At 39.2% G+C, this 25,504-nt stretch overlaps 2 protein-coding genes and 1 long non-coding RNA gene across 5 annotated transcripts in view; 1 reads left to right on the plus strand and 2 right to left on the minus strand.

Moving 5' to 3' along the window:
* On the plus strand, positions 1 to 1,584 carry LOC141381118 (uncharacterized). Its single transcript, XR_012400787.1, has 2 exons — positions 1 to 50; positions 749 to 1,584. It is a non-coding gene; the product is annotated as an uncharacterized lncRNA (long non-coding RNA).
* Positions 1,585 to 4,232: 2,648 nt separating this feature from the next.
* Positions 4,233 to 9,330, minus strand: si:ch211-175l6.1. Its single transcript, XM_073944051.1, has 6 exons — positions 8,689 to 9,330; positions 7,850 to 7,945; positions 7,272 to 7,502; positions 7,172 to 7,194; positions 6,979 to 7,097; positions 4,233 to 4,809 (listed from the first exon to the last, which is right to left on the minus strand). Exons 1-6 carry the CDS (start codon positions 9,088 to 9,090, stop codon positions 4,319 to 4,321), a joined length of 1,362 nt encoding a protein of 453 aa, XP_073800152.1. The 5' UTR covers positions 9,091 to 9,330; the 3' UTR covers positions 4,233 to 4,318.
* A 3,049-nt stretch (positions 9,331 to 12,379) lies between these two features.
* trim35-19 (tripartite motif containing 35-19) overlaps positions 12,380 to 25,504 on the minus strand; it is a 34,626-nt gene continuing 21,501 nt past the window's right edge. For 2 of the 3 annotated variants that reach the window (XM_073944047.1, XM_073944046.1), the window contains exons 2-7: positions 20,459 to 21,108; positions 19,898 to 19,993; positions 19,445 to 19,675; positions 19,345 to 19,367; positions 19,152 to 19,270; positions 12,380 to 13,139 (exon numbers count right to left, since the gene is read on the minus strand). In XM_073944047.1, the coding sequence (XP_073800148.1) occupies positions 12,631 to 13,139; positions 19,152 to 19,270; positions 19,345 to 19,367; positions 19,445 to 19,675; positions 19,898 to 19,993; positions 20,459 to 20,860 (1,380 nt within the window). In that variant the 5' untranslated portion in view covers positions 20,861 to 21,108 and the 3' untranslated portion in view covers positions 12,380 to 12,630. Of the gene's footprint in view, positions 13,140 to 19,151; positions 19,271 to 19,344; positions 19,368 to 19,444; positions 19,676 to 19,897; positions 19,994 to 20,458; positions 21,109 to 25,504 lie in introns of those variants that run through there. The other variant, XM_073944048.1, reaches the window with a different exon arrangement.

Consider the following 25,504-nt stretch of genomic DNA (forward strand, 5'->3'; position numbering starts at 1 on the left):
AGACTTTTGGGACGTTTGGAATTGCTCCGTCTCGTCAACATGTAACACATGTGAGTAAATCGTTGTTAGTAAATAACGCTACTGTTACGATTAGAAATTGCATTAACCAGATTATATTTATTATGTTTCATTTGTTTTAGCGTAAAATTAATGTTAGTTCATGGCCGAATCTAAACGGCCAGCAGCGAATATTTAACAATGTTTACTGTCGTTTACTTTGCACATCTTAGAGATGTTGCCAAAGTTCCTCTGGATTTAGTTTCTTCATGTCATTCCAGATAGACTGGATGATAACGTTAATCAGTTCAGATCTCTGTGGCTGTTGTCATACAACTATTTTCTCCCTGTATACGTTAATTACAGCAAAGTTAATGACAAAAATAATGTTTGGAAATGTAAATTGATATATCAAAACTGGCATGCTACAGAAAATATCAACACCCCACCCCCCCCCCCCCCCCCCAATAACTAGTAACGTTAGCCTTGAACTTTAGCACAGTAGCCTACTATATAAGCCTTTTCCCCTCTGCGCTTTAATTATTATCACTATAAATGATCACAATCTCCCATATGATCTGATGATAGCACTTTTGTTTGATAGTAATGTATAGTGTCTGTATGGTATCTGTAAATAATTAGTATGTGAAATTGTTGGACAACCACCACACACACATAAAACAGCAAAATAAACATGTCTACAGCTTACTAAAAGCCTTTCTGTCTGTTCATATATTTTATATAAATGCAGAGCAGCAAGACCCATGGGATTTCATCAGCCACTCACCATCAGAGTCCTCAGTGGAAGCTGAGAAGAGCAGAAGAGGAAGCCAAGCAAGAGATGCCAGAAAAAAGGGGGAATGAAATATTGTGTTATTTTGCTGTCTGAGTATAGGCAGGTGCAGTGGGTAGCACAATCGCCTCACAGCAAGAAGGTCGCTGGTTCGAGCCTTGGCTGGGTCAGTTGGCATTTCTGTGTGGAGTTTGCATGTTCTCCCCATGTTAGCGTGGGTTTCATCCGGGTGCTCCCACAAGTCCAAAAATATGTGGTGACATTGGGTAAGCTAAAATTGTCCGTAGTGTATGTGTGTGAATGAGTGTGTATGGATGTTTCCCAGTGATGGGTTGCAGCTGGGTGGCAACACAGTGGCACAGTAGGTAGTGCTGTTTCCTCACAGCAAGAAGGTTGTTGGTTCGAGCCTCGGCTGGGTCAGTTGGCGTTTCTGCGTGGAGTTTTTCCTGCGTTCGCGTGGGTTTCCTCCGGGTGCTCCGGTTTCCCTCACAGTCCAAAGACATGCGGTACAGGTGAATTGGGTAGACTAAATTGTCTGTAGTGTATGCGTGTGAATGGGTGTGTATGGATGTTTCCCAGAGATGGGTTGCAGCTGGAAGGGCATCCACTGCGTAAAACATATGCTGGATAAGTTGGTGGTTCATTCCACTGTGGCGACCCCAGATTAACAAAAGGACAAAGCCGAAGAGAAAATGAATGAGTATAGGCAATGATAGACAGGACAATGTTTGATTAAGATGAAGTGTTTTAAAATGCTTATTTATTAAAATAAAGGTTACAAAGTAAAGAAGAAATATATTGTGTGTTTGTATATTTATTTTACTGCCTTCAAGATTTTACATTGTAAACTAAAGGGAACAAGGGGGGAACAAATGTTGTATTTACCCTTTAACTACAGGTAACAAGAGAGGAACAAAGCTTCACTTTAATTTACAACCCTCAAATGTGGTATTTACCCTGTAAGTACAAGGAACAAGGGGGTAACAAGGGAGGAACAGTGCTTCACTTTAATTTACAACCCTCAAATGTGGTATTTACCCTGTAAGTACAGGTAACAAGGGAGGAACAGTGCTTCACTTTAATTTACAACCCTCAAATGTGGTATTTACCCTGTAAGTACAGGTAACAAGGGAGGAACAATGCTTCACTTTAATTTACAACCCTCAAATGTGGTATTTACCCTGTAAGTACAGGGAACAAGAGAGGAACAATGCTTCACTTTAATTTACAACCCTCAAATGTGGTATTTACCCCGTAAGAACGGAACAAGGAGGGAACAAATACTGTATTCACCCTTTAATTACAGGGAACAAAGAGGGAAGAAGCTGAACTTTAACACACTAGTGTATACGTGAACACTAAGAACAGAGTAAACTACAGCAGCAGTTTTTATTGATTGAATACCAAATTACTAGATTTTTCTATAAAGCATCAGCTATACATTTACTGAAATGCAACAGTTGGCCCCCCTGTGCAAACAGCAGTAAAGATGCGATCCTGTTTTAATCTACATTGAACCCTGACGGTAGGGTATATCATGCAAAGTTATTTGTTGATAGTGAGTTATGGAGACATTGATGGCTTTGGTGAGATCGACGAGTAAACATAAGGTAAGTAGTGTATGGAAATATATTTTATATTGAATTGCAGATTTAAAATGCATACAGTATACAATAAGGGTTCATAATTTCACAGGTTGTAAACCTTTTATTCATTAAACACCCCGTATAAAACCCAAGCACTGAATAAGAGTACTAATGTACTCACGCAGGTGCATGTACAGTACATTTGCAGATAGCAATAGGTTGTCACCATCCTTGCATAATTCTTCATATGTATACAATACTTGAAGAAAAGTACATCATAAACGTAATATACTTACGCGGATCTTTGCTTGATAAATATCTTATTGTTACTCCCCTATTACGCATACATTATGGTTTGTTCTTTTGCAATTTAAGGAAAAGTACAACGTTATTTCACAGTACTTACGCGGTACTTTTCATGCTGAATATCTGGTTGTTACCCCCTTATTACCCAAGCATTACAGTTTGTTCCCTTATACCTAAGTAAGCGTTATTTATACTTACACTATACGTACAGAAAAGTACACCGTTATTTCACTGTACTTACGCGGTAATTTTCGTGATGAACATCTGGTTGTTACCCCCTTATTACCCAAACATTACGGTTTGTTCCCTTATACCTACACATACGTTCATTATACTTACACAGTACGTACAGAAAAGTACACTGTAATTTCACTGTACTTACGCGGTACTTTGCGGGTTGTAAAAGAAAGCGTTACCCACCTGCACATTATTTATTTATCAGTTTTATTTAAATCTTATGATCACTACTGGGGTGGGACAGGTGGGACAAAATTGTCAGTTCGGTTCATATCTTGGTTCTGGGGTCACGGCTTTCAATTAAATTACAGCTACAGTTTGTTTATGGTTGTTGTGAGATATAATGTCAGAACGCAGGTTAGTGAAACACAGTGTCACAGATGGATAATGTCAGTCTCTGCGTGAGTTTTCTTGCATGTGTGTGTGTGTGTGTGTTTAGTTTGTTGTCGTTCAGTCTGACATGATGACATAAGCCCCTTTCACACATACAGACCTTTCCGGAAAATTACTGGCAAATTTTATGTGTGAACAGGCCCTTTTTGAAAATACCGGTAAATTCGTTCTGGCTATTTTCCGGAAAGAGAAGTTGTAACATTACCGGTAATTTGCCGGAATGCTGCGCTGTGTGAATGCAGAAGGAAGATTGCCGTAATAAGCGCGTCCACGTCTAGAACGGGCTGACGTGAGACACCTGCTTTAGCCAATCAGAACAGTCAGACGCATTCACGTGCGCGCGGTTTATGAGAATAAAAACCTTTAAATATTTTTTTCCAGACACCTTTAGCTGCTAGATGTTAGTCAGATCATGTTTATATGTTCCTTCTTAATGCTGTGTAAATAATTATCGAGAAAATGTTTATGATAATCCGTTGTTTGTTTACCTTCAAGCTTTGCGTGTGCCCGTGAGCGCCCATAGCGCCAGCACACACGCATATCATGAACATCTCGACATGCGCAAGTGTTTCCCTATGTTTTCATTGGAGTTGTACTCAATACTGATCCATCCAAAGAGTTTGTAATGTAGTCAAATGTTTACAAACACAAGCGCAGCCGTTTAGAGCTCATTTCTGGTTAATGATGTCAGAATTTACCACATTTTGCGATGGATGTGTGAATACTCTTTTCCGGAAAAATTCCGTAACGTCCTCGCCAGTGTGAACAGCGCTTTTTTGAATATACCGGTAAAGTAGTTCCGGAAATTTTCCGGATATTTACCGGTATCACTGTGTGAAAGGGGCTATTATGAGATCTTACAGTGTGACACAAGAGTCACGTTTGTGAAGTCTGACAAGATTTGATTGTTTAGGATTATTAAACATTGCACAGTGTGAGCCGGATTTAAGGTGAATTAAATTTTGAAAACACGAAGAAAGAAGACCTAGAACTACAAGTGTAACTTTTACTGACTACTGATTGGTAAGATCTTCAGAGAGGCTGAACTATAGAAGAAAGGAAAGACAGACTCAGTGAAGGTGGTTGTGAATGTGTGTAGATGTGTGTTTGTTACAGGATCAGAGAAAGACACTGTTCCTCTGTCACAGTCCAGATCAGCTCTCACACGCTCAAGATCCTGTTTAACAGTAACGCCAGAGCCTACAGTAGTACCACACTGCACAAACCAGACACCAGTGTTAAAGAAATCACTTCTTTTCCTGTCCTTTGATGCTGTAGTTACTCCAAGAATCCACCAGTAACATTTTGTTTTAACCTCCACATCCCAGCAGTGTTTTCCTGAGGTAAAACCCTCTGAAGCCAGAACACACCGATAATAGTTAAATCTTTCTGGATTATCAGGAACAGGTGGATTTTTGTAGTTAACCCTCATACTGGTCAGGTCATCAGACAGTTCGAGATATGGACCTGCAGTGTTTGGGTCCAGAATGACAGGAGCTGAAGAGACACAATCAACAGCTGCTTTTATTCTGATGTTCATATCATGATCAAGAGTGAACAAACACAGATTATTATGAATTATGACACTCGAACTGTTGATGTTCCTCTAATAGCTGCCAGTGTAATTAATTACTAACTAATTTTCGTTAGCAGAGTTTAAAAACATCAGACACGAACACTATAAGTGGGATTTTAAACATCTATGTCCAACAAGATCAATCAATCAATCAATCAATAAGTTACTAAATTTGATTAACTTTTGATCAATTAATTGGATCAAGCTCAATTATACTTGGTCTTTCTGTCTGAATGTATTTTTAAATCCTCTATTACTGTCTGTTTTTTTTTTTTTTGTAAATACAGTAATTAATAATCTGTTATTGAATAAACAGAATGTTCCTCTATGTGGCTCTTTTTATAGATGCTTTTTCAAAAACAACTGATGAAAATCCTCATGAGAAAAAGATCACAGAATAAATGCCAATACATGGTGGCAGGTTTAATACAACTAGGGTTGGATATCGTTTTGTTTTTACGATACGGGTGCTAAATTGATACTTTTTAACCAGTACCAGTGCCAAAACGGTGCCTGAAGCGATACTTTTTAGCCACAAAATTATTTGACAAAATATATATTTTAATCATTAAAATTGAACAATTTAAATATATATTTATAATAAGTTTAAAGTAAACATCAATTCATATTTTATTTATTTGAATTGCATTAATATATGATAATACATGATCCCCAGTTACTTGATATAGCACATAGATCCATCAACGTCATTGTGTCACCAGCGTATAAATGTTTCCTCTGCAGTTTGTGTCTGTGGTCCTTTAAGATAATCAAAAATGACTGTTTACGTGGTAGACTCTTGATCAGAGTATTGTCTGAATCATATTAAATCAGAGTATTGGTGTCCATGTAAACATGCTCACTGAAAGTGCCAAATGATGTCACAAGCTGTCAAAGCCAGTCCATTTTTAAGGACAGTCCACCTTTAAGTTGATTCCATGAGCCCTCACATTTCAGAAGTTTGACGTGTTTCTCTCTTACATGCAACTTTTGCATCTGCTGCATGTTCGTGTGTCAGAATCCTTGCTTGTAAAATATAGCCATACTGTAGAATGCTTAGTATAAGCAAATTAGATGAATGCGATCATGCGTGTTGATGAAGAAAAACTATTCAGATGGCGCTCTGTGGCGTGGCACAAAAGTGAACAGTCATGAGTCGTGGCTGCATGCCGCGGACAGCCGCTGACTTGCGAAGTCTAAAATGCACGACACTGCATGGTGCGACACCGAGCGGCGCTTCTGGTGTGCAACCTGCTTTACATTCTTGTTGCAGCACCAGTGGCACCGGAATTAGGCACCGAAATTCATATGCTGATTTGGCTGATACCATGCATACCGGTTCCAAAGGTACCAGTGCTATAATGGCACCATTTTTTGGTACCCAACTCTAATTACAACACACTTGTATGGTTAAGATTAATAATTATCGTATTTTAACACTGTATATTTTTATATAACAATGTTGTTTTGAAATATATTAAAAATATTAGTAAAAATGTTTCCGAAAAAAGAAACTTCCTTTAGCTGCAATATGAGAACACACACATATATATATATATATATATATATATATATATATATATATATATATATATATATATATATATATATATATATATATATAAAGAATCGCAATGAGCAGCTCTCTAAGGATGTAATAAAAGTATTAATTTTCTTAATGAACTCCAGAGACTGTCAACATGTCATCAATAACACTTTCATAATAATCAGTCTTTGAGGAATCTGAATGTATATTAAGATTACAATATAACAATATAATATTTGAGGCTCATTGTTTCAGTCAGAAGAATCACAAATGGAGCCTCGAGTATCTTCTCGCTTTTACACTGTTAATTCTGTTCTGGAGTTCAGCAGATGAAGAAATGAGAAACATTCTCTAAATATAGACGCATGATATTATACATGACAGCATTATTATTATGATGCTGCTGTGAGCCGGCCCTGGATAAACAGTTGAAACATTGTGTGTGTTATGATTGTCCTTTACAACAAACTAAAACAGTATTTCACTACAAACTAGAATAAATACTGCAGTGAAACACTGACTGTGTGTGAGCAGAGAGACTCACTGTAGTGGACAATGTCCTGCATCTTCTTCCAGACTCTGTATGTCAGGTTCCTCAAGTAGCGAGACACATGAATCAAAGCTCCAGAAGGCATCTGTGGATCCGGCTGTGAGATCTGGACTCTGGAAGAACATTCAGGAGTCAGAACTGCAGGATTCAGAAGCAGAGAGAGCAGAGACACCAGCAGATCACTCACCTTTCCATCGAGACTGGAAACTCCTGCAGAACAAACACACAACTGATCATCAAGAGCTCAATCCATCATCAATCAATCAATCACTGATCTGAAATCAGACCTTTAGAAAGCAGACGTCATTGGCTTTCAGCATCTCCTCCGTGTCTTTGATCGTGTGTGAAAGAGCTGAGATGTGTGTGTTCATCTCCTCCAGCTTCTCCTTCATCATCTGCTTCTTCTGCTCCTCTTCCTCTCTCAGTGCAGTGATTGTAGCTTCTTCTTCATCTCGGAGAAACTGATGAAGCTTCTCAAACTCATGTTTAATATGATGCTCTGTGTGATCAGCTTGAGTCTGAAAGCAAACCACAGACACATTTAATAATCGACACAATGTCAACACACAGCAACATCACAACATTAATATCCAAAATAAACTCAGATATATAAAAGATCCAGAAGCCTAATGATGTTTAACATTAGAAAACGTCTGAAATCAAATCACTTTTATTGTCGCATCAGCAGCAGCACAAGGACTGTGATGTGTGAAAAGTTTAGGTGCTGGCTCCAGACAGAGCAAAATACAACAACATACTCCCAAAAAACAAAACCGTTTACAATCATCCATTATATTAAATATAAGAGGTCATATTTGTGTCTCCTGCAGCTGAAATGAAAATGACTCTTGATTCTGTTTCTCACCTTGATGTGTTGAACTATTATCTCAAAGTCTCCTTTAATTTTTTCTTTATGTTTCAGTTTCTCCTGTGAAGACTTCAGTGCTGTTTTGAGTTTCTCCTAGAACACAATTTTGTTATGAAACAAGAAGATATTCAATAACAACTGTGTAAATATTAACTTGACCTCAGTTTTTATATTCCTGTCTTTGACACTGCATGTAGTAAAGTGTTGTGATGTTGTAAAAGTGGACAAGATGCAACAGGTCTGATTATTGACAATAGTGTCAGTACAGTCAAACTGATACAGAGCTTCAGGGAATATAGACACTTCTCACATTTCTGGGTTTCTCAGTAGCGGAAGTCGTCATATTTGGGAACACTTAGAGCACAGTGAATGGGAGAGTACAACAAATCATTTTTACAATCTTATTTGCTCCATATATATATATATATATAAAAACTAAACGATGATGTTAGAAAAACTTTCAAAAGAAGAAATAAAATAAATTGTGTAAGACTGATGACGGCAGCCAGAGGAGAGAATAACATCTACTGTCCAGGCCCATAGATGCAATAGAAACACCTCTCACGAGAGGTCATTCGCTTCTTGTAATATAAAGCAAAGATGAATAAATACACACATAAATACAAATAAATGCTCATATGTTTATTAAAAGTTTAGAATATTAAAAACTTTCAAGGATTTAGGATTATGATGACCATTAAACGCGTCATAACAGGCTCGTGAAGAGGATCCATAAAGCAGCTTTTAAAAAATGTAGCCAAACTAATGCGTTTCTGCAAAGATGAGTCAGCTTAAACCAACTACTGTTCTTAATATATGAATGAAGAGACTCTTACCTTGTGTGAAGAAGCCGCTTCACTGATGGGTCTGAATTTGTGATTGTCGTGTTGTTGTAAAGTAACACACATCACACACACAGGCTGTTTGTCCTCCAGACAGAAGAGTTTGAGCTTCTCACTGTGTAAACTGCAGATCTCCTCAGATCCTGATGAACATCTCTCATTTCTCTCCTTCAGGAACAACTCACACAGGTTTTTCAACACTAGATTACATGGAGGATTATCTTTTGAAGATCTTCTCCGGCAAACAGGACACTCCTGAGTTGTCTTGGTTCTCCAGAACTGTTGAAGACACGCTTTACACACACTGTGACTGCATGATAAAACTACAGGATTCTTGAAGATTTCACAGCACACAGGACAAGAGAGTTCTTCTGCAGAAACATTTACTGAAGCCATTTCTATATTTGAGCTCCAGAAATCTCAGCTTTAGTTTCACTCTCTGCTTCAAAAATGAACCACAAAGATCTGCTGCCTGTTCAGAAATATTTCAGAAATCCTTCTTGAATGGGTTTGTCTTCATTCTCCACTGATTTCAGATTCTGTTTTAATCCAGTATAGAAATGAAGAGAGTCAGCGTGAGAGAAAGCAGGAATAATAAGTCAGTCTTTCCCTGATCAGGGCTGTAAGAGGGCAGAGCTTCTGATCTTCTTTATGTGTGTGATAAAACAGGGCAATCAACATCAGGAGTTCAGGTTACATTTTAACAAAGTGAAGTTTAATAATAAACTAATTTCAAGAGGAGCACAAGTTCATGATTGACCCACATTAGCTAATCACGAACCTCCAATTAAAGGAAGTCATTATACAGGGTGGGCCATGTATATGGATACACCCTAATAAAATGGGAATGGTTGGTGATATTAACGCCCTGATTGTGGCACATTAGTATATGTGAGGGCTCTTGTAAATAACTCATGAAAGAATAGTTACATTAAAACCTAGCACACCATTTTTTTGTGTGTGTAATTCCCAATAGGTTTATTAAGGTGTATCTATATAAATGGCCCACCCTGTATATGTATCCTCATTTTCTTTCAACAACTACCTGCGTCTGGAAGAATCCCCCCTCCTCCCCTCTTTAATCAAAATGGGTGACATGGTGGCTCAGTGACTAGCACTGTTGCCTCACAGTAAGAATACCAATGGCAACGGGTCCTCGCTAGGCCATCTGGTATTTCTGTGCAGAGTTTGCATGTTCTCCCCGTGTCCACAAGAGTTTCCCCCAGGTTCCCCAGTTTCCTCCCACCATCTGAATATGCTCTGTATTATAGACAAAATAAGCCTAAATCTTTCCCCTAAATGTCTTACTCTCAGGAAGTTCACTTTAGCCTCAGCAGCGGGTGTTACGTCCCGAGCAGTCTAGGGTTGGTGGGAACAAAAAGAGGTATAAATAATAGATAAATTAAACTTAAATACTCAATTTAGGGGTTTTCCCCTTCTACTGTCCCAACTTGAGCTCAATCTCCCCTCACCCTACAAAAGGGGAAGGGAGTCCTGGGCCCGAGGACAGCACGGGACAGCATGCCAAACAAGCTATGTATAAATCATGAGCTAAGTGTGAATTCTTGAAACATCTAAAATGGACCTACTTTGAAACTCTTTTTAAAAATGCTATAAAACAATCAAACAAAAAGTGAAACAAAACCTATTGCTGAATCTTTCAACATAACTAGACGCATTATTATTAGTTTTTGTGTTATTACTAGTTGACTAGGTTTACTCTACATTTGGCATTTCCACCTGATTCAGCACTTTAAATAGTTGAGTTTTCTGTTGCAGGCCTTCTCCTGTTTCGCCCCACATTCAGAATATAGGACTTTTCTATTTACATTAAGAATCATTCATTAATAAAGGTCAATTGAAATATTCTACAGTAGCAAAGCTGTACACATAAGTCTGAGGCCCCGTTTACACTAGTGCGTTTTAGTTTTAAAACGGCGATTCAGATCAAAAATGATCCGCGTCCACACTAGCGTTTCACCTAGCGTTTCTGAACATAGGCTATCTCTGTCCTCACTACTCCACCAAAAACGTATATCACGTGACCATTCGCGCACTCTGGGCATTCGCGTTTTAGCATAAACAGGAAGCATGCGTCTCGCTCAGCATTTGATTATTGTTAGTCAACAAACGCCGGTTGAACAATGAACGCGATGGCAAAGAAAGCAAGAGAGGTATTTTGTAGATAGACAACGGGGTCGAGTTGTTACTAAATGTAACAAATGAATAACTGCACAATGGCGCCTAAAACAGACAATAGTGCAAACAACGCTCTCATTTCTGTGTCCGTGTTGTTGTTTACAGTGAAAGCTGGTCTGCTGTCTTCCGGTAGCGTTAAAGCCATGTGTTATAGTCATGTGATAGGGGCTTGACGAATAAGGGAAGGATACGCAATGACACAAAAGCCTCAATCAGGTAGCGAATGTCTGCAGCCCCGCCTCCGTTTTCAGATGTCTTTGTTTTACCTCATCCACACTGAGACAGCGCAGCAGCGTTTTAGAATGAAAACAGCCTCTCCAGCGTTTCCAAAACGCTCCGTTTTCGGCGCTCGAAAACTCCGGCGTAGTGTGGACGGATGGCGTAACCATAGCAAAACCTATGCATTTTCAAACTAAAACGTATTAGTGTAAACGGACCTGAAGTAGTGGGCTCAGGTAAATGTGTGCAGAGTCAGTGGTTGTTTTGTAGGTGAGTGGCAGCACCTTACATTTAATTCAAGCAGTGATTGGCAGTCAGTGTAGACTAATGCATAAAGGTGTGACATGCACTCTTCTTAGTTCCTTGAAGACCAGTCTTGCTGCTGCATGCAGAATCAGCTGGAGAGGATTGAAGGTGTTGGATGGGAGGCCAGCCAAGAGAGCATTGCAATAGTTCAGCCTGGAGAAGACAAGAGCTTAGACAAGCAGTTGAGCAGATAGTTAGGGTCAAATCTTCATGATGTTCCATTAAGCAAATTTGCATGAGCGGGCAGTTGGAGAAATATTATCTGTACATTGCAACTGGTCATCAAAAACCACTTCTGGGTTCCTGACAGTTATAGGAGTTATTGTCAAGATGCCCAGCTGTATGGTAAAGTTGTGGTTCAGATTTACAGAGATCGAGTTAAAGGTGGTGGTTAAAGGTGGAACCCCTTGGGGGTTCTGACAGTCACATGGTTATCGCGCAGGCCCATCCCCAGGGCATTTGTCTCGCGCTAACGCTGTCGACCAATCGCAACAGGCTGTCATCGGTCCAATCAGCGCAGATTAGCTTTGCGCTAAGGAGGGGTTTGGGAACAAATGAATCACTAGACGATTCATACGGTAGTCGCTGGGATAATTGGGTAAAAATAAATACATATTATAAGACCATGAAATTGTTTTTTGACCTTGCATATCAGTATGTTGTTGGAGACCCATATAACCGAAATATGACCCTTTTTCATGTATAATATGGGCTCTTTAAGATAATATTCGGTCACACCAAACCAAAACATAAAATGACAAGGAAAATAATTTTAGCAGTTGCTCATTTTTGCGCCATTATTTTATAGTTTTAAATAATCACAAATGTGAGGCAGAATAAGACAGACTATAGTAGACGGCAGTAAAACTACAATATCATTATATGTTAGTTTGAAGCCTGCCAGAAGTAGGAAACTCAAAACTGCAGTCACAGAATCCAGTGAGAAAACAAGTAATGTTATATTATCCTAATTATATAACCTTATCAAATAGTTAAAGATAAAAACAGGATCAAGTTTAACATTTAAAACAGGTTTAGCACAGATATGGATTATTATTATTATGTTTTTTATGTTACTTTGGCTTCTTGTTTATTGATCTGTTGTCTAACAGTGATTTAACAATGTCAGTGTGTCTGCAGTGCTGGACCAATCACAGATCAACAACACTCTCACACATGTAATGCGGATTACATATGAAAGAAGATGCAGACCTACAGGTGAGACTTTGACTGACTACTGAGCGGTAAGATCCTCAGAGAGACAGGACTACAACACCAGAAGAAAGGAAAGACAGACTCAGTGAAGGTGGTTGTGTATGTGTGTAGATGTGTGTTTGTTACAGGATCAGAGAAAGACACTGTTCCTCTGTCACAGTCCAGATCAACTCTCACACGCTCAAGATCCTGATTAACAGTAAAGCCAGAGCCTACAGACTGTTTATACTTCACACTCCAGACACCAGTGTTAGAGAAAGGACTTCCCTTCCTCTGGTTTGATGCTGTAGATACTCCAAGACTCCAGTATTGACTCTCTTTCACCTCCACATTCCAGCAGTGTTTTCCTGAGTTTAAACCCTCTGAACCCAGAACACAGTAATAACTGTCAAATCTCTCTGGATTATCAGGAACAGGTTGATCCTTTCCACTGTATTTCACACTGGTCAGATCATCAGACAGGACGAGACGTGGATGAGCAGTGTTTGGATCCAGAATGACAGGAGCTGAAGAGACACAATCAACAGCTGCTTTTATTCTGATGTTCATATCATGATCAAGAGTGAACAAACACTGATTATTATGAATTACGACACTCGAACAGTGATTCAGTCAGTGTTATTGGTTACACACTCATTTTACAAGCAGAGTTTAAAAACATTAGATCAGGGGCCTGTTTCAGTACGTGTCCCTGTTGAGGGTCAGGAAATTTAAGATAATTATTTATAAAAAAATGGACAAGCCATTCTGGTACATGACTTTGTTCTTTGTGTGACTGAAATGTAGGCAATAGCTGTTTTCATCCAAATATATTAATTAAATTTATGTGCAAAACTGGAATATCGCATAAAAGATGGAAATAAAGCAGTGTTTCCATTCAACGAGTCAAAGAGAACAAAATCGTCACTTCCTGATTAAACTGGCGCCAAATATCAACATTAAAAACAGAATTTACTGCGGTAGAAGAAGCTGAGTCAATCTTTGTTATATTTAATAAATGTCCTTGTGCCTCAGAAGACAAATGCTGACACACAATGAACACGTGGGGGCATTTGAAGCCATGAGACATGGAGAACAGGCCCTCGCTCCAGACACTCTGGAGGTCATTAATAATATAATAACATTAAAACTGAAACGATTAAGAAATGACCAAAACAACATGTAAGATGTTTTATAGTGCGCTCAATTCGCTGGTTTGTCCATTCACACACATTTTCATCATCTCTTTTAACAAACCTTTTTTTTAATGTATAGGCATACTGTAATTTGTTCAGTAAGTGTTTCCATCTTAGTTCATGCGCATATTTTATTTATCGAATAAAAGTTTATCCTGCTCAATTCTGCGTGTTTTTTATGCAAATTTTCAAAGGTTAAGTGCATCATGACGCTTTTATCAATCGTTTTTTTTGCGCATCTCCAAAATGAGCATTAAAATAGGTGGGTGGAAACGTAAGGCTAAGGTGAGAAATATTGCCTCGTCTTTAAAAAAGTGGAGGAGACCGACAGAAACTCAGAGTTTAGAGAATAAATACCTGCTTCTGACCAGGTTAGGTTCACAGAGTAAGTGACCACGGTAACTAACTCTAAGTTAAAGGGCCATGAAGCCCCCTCGTTTCAGCAGGGTGTTTTCACACCTCTACTTTGGAAAAAGTCAGAAAAGTGGGCGTGTCCAGCTCTGTTTAGGGGGGAGTGTCGGAGGAAGAAAAGAGGCTTGGTGGGGGAGTGTCTATTTGGGCGCGCTGAATTTCAGAGTCAAAACACACCCACAGCGGACAATGTGACTGTGTTTACATGGACATCTGTAGTCGAATTATTTGCCAAATTATTAAATGGTGGACTTTAACTGCAGTTTGGCTCTTTCATTCAGGGAATTCATTCATGTCCCCCCCCCCGACAAACATGATATTTGATTCGAGGAACTGCTCTAAGCGTGTATTTTTCATGCAATGTTTGATACCGCACGGCGAATGAGAGAAAAAAACTCCCGGAAACTTAGATGCACTCGGCAGGTAGTGTCAGAAAGCCGCGTGTGTTATTCCGGTCACAAAATCCAACACGAGGTTATAGTTTGGTTGTAACTGTTAGTGCTAAGTTGTTTACACTTAATGCAGTAGTTTGTTTGATACGAATAAAATACGAACTGAATAAACAAAGAGCACTGATCGCTCACTTACCAAATGTGTAGAGACAGGACAATCACCAGCAACTAGAGCCGCGTCTTTATTTAGAGGAGACTACAAGCGAATCCGGATCTCAGCGTTTGCAGATGAGAACAGCTCTCAGGTAAACAATAATCCTCCTTAGACACGTAAGTTATTGTTGTCGAGCGTCACGTACACTGTTAATCCACACGTGAGTCTGAGCTCTCACAGAGAGAAAATGAAAACGAAACTTAACTGCAGCAAACTATAAAAGCAACACTTCACGCTTGTTTTGCCATCACAACATGGTGTCTCTGTCGTCTAAACACGGTGACAGTAATGAATATTAATGAAGTTGCACAATAGAGCGTGTGATTGGTTTGAACCAAGCCTTACTCATGCATTAATGCATCACACTGTAAGACGTAATAAGACTCACTCTGGCACAGATATCCAGTCTGCACGCTGGAATACACGCTATTATGTCATGACCGTGACGCAGCTTCAAAAATTAGTTTCAAACCAGAAGTACGAATTTGCTTGAAATAACGCAAAAACAACCAATTTACACTTTTTAGTGAAATATAGGTGTCCTAATAGTGTTTTTAGCAGTGTAGGACACATATACGACTGTCAACAGCTCAAAACATGTGTTTTGGTGCTTCGTGGCCCTTTAAAGTTATCTCTCTTTCAGAAACGGGCCGGACTTACCCTGGTTTCTCCAGTTTAACAAACCTGTCATTTTGAAATGGAAAACCCAGAGTTTCTCTCATTTCAGGGTTAAAATACTTTTACTTTTCACTTAACCTCCTTTCTGAAACGGGCCCCAGGATCAAGCTCAATTACACTTGGTTTTACTGTTTGTATGTGTTTGCAAATCCTCTATTACTGTCTGTTATTTTTGATACAGTAATAAATAATTTGTCACTGAAATATTGTAAAATATATGATGATCTTTGTGCTGTGATAAACTGAATGTTCTTCTGATAAACACAGCTCTTTTATAGATACTTCTACAAAAACAATTCATAAATAAATCACAGAATAAATAATCCTAACACAATATATGTTTTGAATTTGTATGATCATGTTTATTACTACACACTTGTATGGTTCAGATTTGTATTCAATATTTTTAATGTTGTATTTTATAATATAATGATATCATTTTCAAACACTTTATTTTATTATTCATTAAGAATATTCGTTTTCTTTTATGAATCACACTGAGCAGCTCTCTGAGGACAGAATAAAAGTATTAATTTTCTTAATGAACTCCAGAGACTGTCAAAACATTATTAATAACACCTTTATAATGAACAGTCTTTGAGGACTCTACAGTTATATTAAGATCACAATATAACAATCTAATATTTGAGGCTCATTGTTGTAGTCAGAAGAATACAGAGCCTCAAATATCTTTTCACTTTTACACTGTTAATTCTGTTCTGGAGTTCAGCAGATGAAGAAATGAGAAACATTAACTAGATGCATGTGATAAACAGTGGTAGAAAGAGTACTGAAAAATCACACAACTAAACGTACCATTACTTGTCTAAAAATGTAGCGTTAGTAGAGTAAACGTATCTTCTGTGAATATTACTCAAAGTAAGAGTAAAAAGTAGACCTTTTTAAAAGTACTCGAGAGTACTTAGTATTAAGGCTGATTTATACCTCTGTGTCAAACGCACGCATATGCTACGGCGCTAACGCATAGCCCTATGCCGTGGCAAAAAATATAACTACACGTCGCAATGACGCGTAGCGCAAGCTCTGTGATTGGTCGGCTTGGTAGGGCTGACGAGTCTGGGCAGGACCAAGAGCCATGCGAGTGGCGTGAGCCCAATGGAGCAATTGTTTTCAAGTGTGGAGTCCCTCAAAGTTTTGTGTTTACCTAATAGTTAAAGTTGTTGCACATCCGCCGGTTCATGCCTCAAAATGAGCGAGTTTGAGCCACTTGTACATCCAGGAAGTGTTCAGAAAGAACAAAACACAGGCGGAGAAACTCAACACAGAGACACATCAACACCTCACTGCAAACTAGTGTTTTGGAAGTGTTAATGCAGACCAACAGAGACAGCGCGCAGAAGTATAAATGCACAGCTACGCGAGTTGCATGCGCCGTTGGTTACGCCGGTCACTTGAGCAGAAGTACAAACCAAGCTTTACACAGCAAAAAGCTGATACATTTACATGTGATTTGTAGATGTGTGTAAACATTCTGTAGTGTATTTTGTTTTTGCCCAGCAGGCACACAACTTCATAAGACGTTAATATTAGGTTAGACTTAGATTTTGATGTCAGGTAATCAAAATTCAATGTCTAGCCAGCGTCTAATCAAATAATGTTGATATTTGGTTGATTTTAGGTTGATAGAAACTGACCAAAATCCTATGTCGAGCCAACATCTTAAACCAACGTCATATTGACGTCAAATACTAAAATTTTTTTTGTCAGGTATGGCATCTAAAATCCAACATCTGATAGACGTCATAGTGGTAATGTCCACACAACTGTAACTGTAACATCATTAGATGTAGATATTTGGTTGGTTTAAGGTTGACGTTGGCCTGACAGTAGTGTTGGGGTACTCGAACCATTGTGTGTAAAGATTTTGGACGTCTTCTTGGTCACTTTTAATGCTTCCAAACTGTTTGCTGCAATTATAAATTGCCCATGACTTGAGATTGTTCATTATGATTTACCTTCTATGCGATTTGATTAGACAGGAATCACAGGACTGTTTTTTCTAATCCCCATAAACAAGAAAAATAAAGTAGTGACTGCAGGTTAAAGTAAAGTAGTGGAGTAAAAGTACAGATACAGCACAAAAAATGTACTCAAGGGAGACTAAAAGTACACATTTTTAAAACTACTTAGTAAATTACAATTTCTGGGAAAAACTTCTCAATTGACCCTTCGCTAAGCCCTGCCCTCCTTAGTTACTGTTGCTACGCCTGTCAAGCTTTCGTGCCTGGCACGGCTTTTTCAACGTGTGTGCGCCGGTTTCAGACATTGCCAGGGATATAATGTCATTTTTGGTGAACAGGTGAGATATCCGAGAAAGCCAGACAAAAAAGGACTGTAGTATACATTACAGGAGTATGTTCATGACATAATAGGCAACCGATTAGAGAATAAATCAATCAAAATTGAAGCTAGCTTAGCCTAGCCGCCTCATACGCTGAGCATTCAACAGCTTAGCTTACGCTCAGCAGGAGAGGATAAATTTAAAAATAGTCTAATAATAACTAATGAAACCATGATTTCTCTATTTTAGCCAAAAAGCCTGATAAACTATTGTTGTGCAATGAAATATAGCGTTACTAACTGACGAGGAAACACGCATGGACAGTGCTTTTACATAGTTCATTCATAGAAAGAGCAGCCAGAAAGGGGAAACTGATGGATTTGTGCTGCATATTAGCATCATTGACCATAACAATGTACAGTAAGTTACCCATTACTGTCAGTATGTTTGTGTGCTCTTTATAGATGACTGAAAAACAGCTGGGGGTAAAGTATATTGATCGCAAGTGCTCAGTTTGTGATCACATCTCGGTTTTGTTCTGTTGATTTGTTCGTAGCTTGAAGCTGATGGAATGTAAAGTTCAGTAAAGTTAGCAACAGATTTGCAGATTCGTATTTTCCGAATCAATGACTCATGTCATCATGACCTATTCGCTATTAGTATGACTAACGTTACTAATGTTATGGCGAAGGCTTAAACGGAGCAGTGCTCATAATACTGAGCGAAAAAAAGAAATAAGAGAGCTGGGAAACATAACCTGCTTTGTGTTTTTGTAGGAAACACAGTTTAGATCTGTTTTGGGTAAGAGGTGTGTGAGTTATTGTCGTCTGTCTATCACTGAATGTGTCAGAAATATCAAAACAAAACCAACCTAGCTCCGCTCCTTTAGCGCTCCTCACAGAGCTTGATCCACGCTGGTATTTCTCCTCTTGGGTTTTAGGTTTTGAAAAGGGACAAAATTTCACCATCCCGTCCAAATTTTAAGGAAACCGAGTGTCAGATTTGCACAATCCATATGCACTCGCTCGAAAGCTTGACAGAGTCCCTGCGTGCAGCTACAGTTGCTAAGCCACGATTGGTGGGTGGTGGTTTTTGGGTGTGGCTTAGCAAAGAGTCAATTACAGTAGTTTGAGTGTTTGTATTTAGTTACTTTACATCACTGCTATTATACATGACAGCATTATTAATATGATGCTGCTGTGAGCCGGCCCTGGATAAACAGTTGAAACATTGTGTGTGTTATGATTGTCCTTTACAACAAACTAAAACAGTATTTCACTACAAACTAGAATAAATACTTTAGTGAAACACTGACTGTGTGTGAGCAGAGATGTAGAGACTCTTACTGTAGTGGACGATGTCCTGCATCTTCTTCCAGACTCTGAACGGCAGGTTCCCCAAGTAGCGAGACACATGAATCAAAGCTCCAGAAGGCGTCTGTGGATCCGGCTGTGAGATCTGGACTCTGGAAGAACATTCAGGAGTCAGAACTGCAGGATTCAGAAGCAGAGAGAGCAGAGACACCAGCAGATCACTCACCTTTCCATCGAGACTGGAAACTCCTGCAGAACAAACACACAACTGATCATCAAGAGCTCAATCCATCATCAATCAATCAATCACTGATCTGAAATCAGACCTTTAGAAAGCAGACGTCATTGGCTTTCAGCATCTCCTCCGTGTCTTTGATCGTGTGTGAAAGAGCTGAGATGTGTGTGTTCATCTCCTCCAGCTTCTCCTTCATCATCTGCTTCTTCTGCTCCTCTTCCTCTCTCAGTGCAGTGATTGTAGCTTCTTCTTCATCTCGGAGAAACTGATGAAGCTTCTCAAACTCATGTTTAATCTGACGCTCTGTGTGATCAGCTTGAGTCTGAAAGCAAATCACAGATACATTTAATAAACAACACAAAAGTCAACACACAACATCACTTCATAAATATCCACAATAAACTCAGATATAGAAAAGACCCAGAAGCCAAATGATGTTTAACATTAGCAAAGTCATTACCAGAATTCAATTAAACTAATGATAAGAAGTCATAATTGTGTCTCCTGCCGCTGAATGTAAAAGACTCTTGATTCTGTTTCTCACCTTGATGTGTTGAACTGTTTTCTCAAACTCTGCTTTAATTCTTTCATTGTGTTTGAGTTTCTCCTGTAAAGATTTCAGTGCTGTATTGAGCTCCTCCTGAAATTGAACAGTTAAAAACAAAATATAAAAACACAAAAATCCCTGTGAAGAGAAGTAAATACTGTGACATGATGTGATTTCTTCTTACATTTTTTAATTAAACAATACAATCAATTCTTTTCGGGCTTGTAATTTCAAATTCTCCAAATCTGCATCTATAATGTTGTGCAATAGTGAGAATTGTATTTTAAATATAATGCAAACAAAACACCTCATATTATATGCATTTGGGCATAGGTTCTGCTGTTTGTAACACAATACTTTAAGCACCAAGTCCCACTATAATGAATTACTGGCTCATTTTCTGCTAATTATTAATATGTTGTTCATTTATTAGTGTTTCTAAAGCACCTATTCAACACAATCTTACTTTACATCACTGATCCTACTGAATACCTAAACTCACTTATCATGAGATGTGCACAAAATCAGCATGGGGGCAAATAGTTTTTCACCGCTTACCTTGTATGAAGAAACCACTTCACTAATGGGTCTGAATTTGTGATTGTCGTGTTGTTTGGAGTCTCTGCACACTACACAAGCAGGCTGTTTGTCCTCCAGACAGAAGAGTTTGAGCTTCTCACTGTGTAAACTGCAGATCTCCTCAGATCCTGGTGAACATCTCTCATTTCTCTCCTTCAGGAACAACTCACACAGGTTTTTCAACACTAGATTACACGGAGGTTTACTTTTTGATGATCTTCTTCTACAAACAGGACACTCCTGAGTTGTCTTGGTTCTCCAGAACTGTTGAAGACACTCTTTACACACACTGTGACTGCATGATAAAAGAACAGGATTCTTGAAGATTTCACAGCACACGGGACAAGAGAGTTCGTCTGCAGAAACATTTACTGAAGCCATTTCCCCTGAGCTAAAGAAATCTGAACCTTACTTTCACTTTCTGTATTCTAAAACATTTATCACAAAGATGTGTGTTTAGAAACAAGTGTCTCTAAAATCCTTCTTAAAAGTGTTTGTCTTCCTCATCTGCTAATTTCAAATTCTTAAAAAAAAAAAATCCAATATAGAATTGAAGAGAGTCACTGTAACAGTATAAAAAGTCAGTGTCTTCCTGATCAGAGCTGTAAGAGGGAGGAGCTTCTGATCTCCTTTGGGTGTCGTAAAACAGGACAGGGAACAATATCAGATATGCAGGTTGTATTTAATCAAAATGCATTACAAAATCATTTGCAATGAATCTCTTTCAAACATTGTGCTTAAATGGATATTCATAAAATGACAACAAAACATGTATTTCAACAGTAGGCAAGTGCAGTCAACAAAATAACATGTGTTTAGAGATTTTCAACTTTAACCTTTTAATCATTGTTGCTCTTGTCAACTATTGCATATAACAATGTTATAGTCTTACAAACATACCGCTTTATTGTATTTTTTGCTTTTCAAAAAAAGGCTTTTGGTTTTTAATTAAAATCAGTGTACACCATGTGGTGTTCATTAAAGTGATTTAAATTACCAGGTTATATACATAAATCTTTCTTTCATTCATTTTCTTGTCGGCTTAGTCCCTTTATTAATCTGGGGTGGCCACAGCGGAATGAACCACCAACTTATCAAGCAAGTTTTTATGCAGCGGATGCCCTTCCAGCCGCAACCCATCTTTGGGAAACATCCACACACACACTCATACACTACCGACAATTTAACCTACCCAATTCACCTGCACCGCATGTCTTTGGACTGTGGGGTAACCGGAGCACCCGGAGGAAACCCACGCGAAGGCAGGGAGAACATGCAAACTCCACACAGAAACGCCAACTGAGCCGAGGTTCGAACCAGCGACCCACTTGCTGTGAGGCGACAGCACTACCTACTGCGCCACTGCCTCGCCTTGGCATAAATCATTGTGACAAATCATAGTGTCAAAAGAGAGCATTATTTTATGGTAGTTATAGCTTGCTCTTATTTTCTGTGTTATTGGGACTCTTTTCTACGTTTTCTGGCAAAATAAAATAAAAAAAAAGTTTAAGTAGAAATATTAAAATAAAATGCATAATATATAATGCAACTATTATTTGTAACATATTTAATGCTAAGTACAGTTGAAGTCAGAATTATTAGCCCCTCTGTTATTACCCCAATTTCAGTTTTTTTTTCTATTCAACTGAGATTTTTTTCAACACATTTCTAAACATACATTCAGTAAATAATATGTGACTAGATATTTTTCAAGACACTTCTATACAGCTTAAAGTGACATTTAGGGCAGGTTAGGGTAATTAGTCAAGTAATTGTATAATGATGGTTTGTTCTGTAGACTATCGAGAAAAATATATAGCTTAAAGAGGCTAATAAATTTGGCCTTAAAATGGTGTCTAAAAAATTAAAAACTGCTTTTATTCTAGCCAAAATAAAACAAATAAGCCTTCCTCAGAAGAAAAAATATTATCACACATACTGTGAAAATTTCCTGAATCTGTTGAACATTATTTGGGATATATATATATATATATATATATATATATATATATATATATATATATATATATATATCCACACAATTCTGTGTGGAGTTTGCATGTTCTTCCTGTGTTCGCGTGGGTTTCCTCTGGGTGCCCCGGTTTCTGCCACAGTCCAAAGACATTCGGTATAGGGGAATTGGGTAGGCTAAACTGTCTGTAGTGTGTGAATGTGAATGAGCGTGTGAGTGGATGTTTCTGAGAGTTGGATTGCGACTGGAACGGCATGCGCTGTGTAAAAACGTGCTGGATAAGTTGGCGGTTCATTCCGCTGTGGCCACCCCAGATTAATAAAGGGACTAAGCTGAAAAGAAAATGAATGAATGAATGAACGAACAACAGACTTAACAGACAAAGCATTCGATTAGATTAGATTCAATTTTGTTGTCATTACACATGTACAAGGCAACACAATGCAGTTTAGGTCTAACCAGCAGTGCAATAGCAACAAGTGCAAGGTACAGGTATAAGTTATAAAGTGCAGTTATAGAAAATCATGGTGATATTTACAGATGGATGTACTATGAACATTATATACAGGTTGTATTAGCTATGAACAGAGATTTACAACGAATATATAGATTGCTATTAATAATGAGAAGTGTGCAGATAGATAAACATGATTACAAATGTATATGTACAGTGGGTGTGTACATAATTACAAATGTCCATGTGCATTGGGTATTTACAATTCAAATAAGTGAATCAGTGCAATGCAGTGCAATGAATATGTGCAAATTTTAAATGTGCAAACGTTAAACAGTGCAATTATTGTGAGGAGTTTAAGTTTAAGAAGAGTGGGGTGTGTATTGGGGGGGCAAAAGAGTCAGTGAGGGGCAGAGTTCAAGAGGGAGACAGCTCTGGGGAAAAAGCTGTTCCTCAGTCTGCTGGTTTTTGTCTGGGGGAGCCTGAAGCGCCAGCCAGTAGGCAGGAGAGAAAACAGTCTGTGAGCAGGGTGAGAGAAATCCTTAAGAATACTGCATGCTCTGCACAGTGTTTCTGCTGGATGTCCTCTATGGCTGGCAGTGTGGTCCCTGCGATGCGTTGGGCAGTTTTCACCACCCGCTGCAGTGCCTTACGCTCAGCAACAGAGCAGCTTCCATACCAGACTGTGACGCAGTTAGTCAGGATGCTCTCTATTGTGCAGCGGTAGAAGTTCACCAAGATGGCTGATGACAGCTGGTTATTCTTAAGTTGCCTTAAGAAGAATAGGCGCTAGTGAGCCATCTTGACCAGGCTGGAGGTGTTGGTGGTCCAGGAAAGGTCCTTTGAGATGTGGGTCCCCAAGAACTTGAAGGATGAGACAGGCTCAACGGCCATCCCATTGATGTGGATGGGATCATGTGGCCCTTTTCGTCTCTTCCTGAAGTCCACAATGAGCTCCTTGGTCTTGTTGGTGTTAAGGAGCAGATTATTGTCGTTGCACCAAGTGGCCAGATGCTGTATCTCCTCCCTGTAGGCCGTCTCATCATCATTGCTGATTAGACCAATCACTGTGGTGTCATCTGCAAATTTGATGATGGTGTTAGATCTATTAACAGGCCTACAGTCGATGGTAAAAAGGGAGTAGAGGAAGGGACTCAGCACACAGCCCTGTGGTACACCAGTGTTGAGTGTGACGGTGGTGGAGCAGATGTGGCCTGATCTAACATTTTGATGTCTGTTAGTCAGAAAGTCCATAATCCAGAGAGACGTGTCGAAATCCAGGTCTTTAAGTTTGATCATTAACCTGGAGGGTATGACAGTGTTGAATGCTGAGCTGAAGTCAACAAACAGCATTCGTGCATAAGTGTTTTTATTGTCCAGGTGTGTGAGTACAGAGTGCAGCGCTATGGAGACTGCATCCTCTGTGCTCCTGTTGCCACGGTAGGCAAACTGATGTGGGTCCAGTGTGGATGGCAGAGAGTCTTTCAGATGTGCTAGATGTGACCAACCGCTAGAAGCACTTCATGATGATGGGTGTGAGTGCTACAGGGCGGTAGTCATTCAGGCATGTTGGGCTGGAGTGTTTGGGCACTGGCACAATAGAGGTGGTTTTAAAGCATGTTGGCACAGCTGCTAGGTTAAGCGACAGGTTGAAAATGTTTGTAATTATTCCGGCGAGCTGTTCTGCACATGCTTTGAGGACGCGCACAGGAATACCGTCTGGTCCAGCAGCCCTATGCACATTTATCCGACTCAGTGCGGTGTGTACTTCTGAGGAGGTGAGTGTGATAGGTGAGTGGTCGGTGGAGGAAGTGATCCTGGTGTAGGGTTCTTTATTGTCTCTATCAAAGCGGGCATAAAAGTCATTTAGCTCGTTCAGGAAGGAGACGTCAGTGGCTGTGGGTGTGGTCTGGCTGGGTTTGTAGTTGCTGATGGCCTGGATGCCCTGCTACATGCGCCGAAGATTAGAGTTGGAAAAGTGCTCCTCTAGCTTCAGCTTGTAACAGTGCTTGGCCTTTTGTGTGGCAGAAATGTTCTTGTGTGGCAGAAAATGTTTTGATGGAATTTAGGGAGCACTGTCTTTAAGTTTAAGTGATTAAAATCCCCCGCAATGATAAAAGCAGCCTCCGGGTGAGCAGTCTGTTGTTTGCTGATGGCTGCATGAAGTTTGTTCATAGCACGCTTGGCATCAGCATCAGGAGGAATATAAGCAGCAGATATTATGCTGGATGTGAACTCCCGTGGCAGATAATACAGTCTACATTTAACCATTAGGAATTCTAGATTAGCAGAGCAATGTCTCCCAACAACGACAGAGTTAGTGCACCAAGCTTTGTTAATATAAATGCATAATCATCCGCCTCTGGTCTTACCGGAGTCATCAGCCGCGTTCTGTCCGCTTGAAATGTGTGGTGCTCTGTTAGCGATACAGCGTTGTCTGGTATCCCGCTGTTTAGCCATGTTTCTGTGAAAATCATGATGTTACAGTTCCATAATCTTGTGCTGTGGTTGATGCGCAGTCGAATCTTATCCATTTAGTTCACCAGTGACCGTACATTGGCGAGAATGATGCTGGGTCAAGAGAGCCAGTGTGGTGTTA

Source organism: Danio rerio, chromosome 3 (assembly GCF_049306965.1).
Source record: "Danio rerio strain Tuebingen ecotype United States chromosome 3, GRCz12tu, whole genome shotgun sequence".
NCBI classification, from domain to species: Eukaryota; Metazoa; Chordata; class Actinopteri; order Cypriniformes; family Danionidae; genus Danio; species Danio rerio.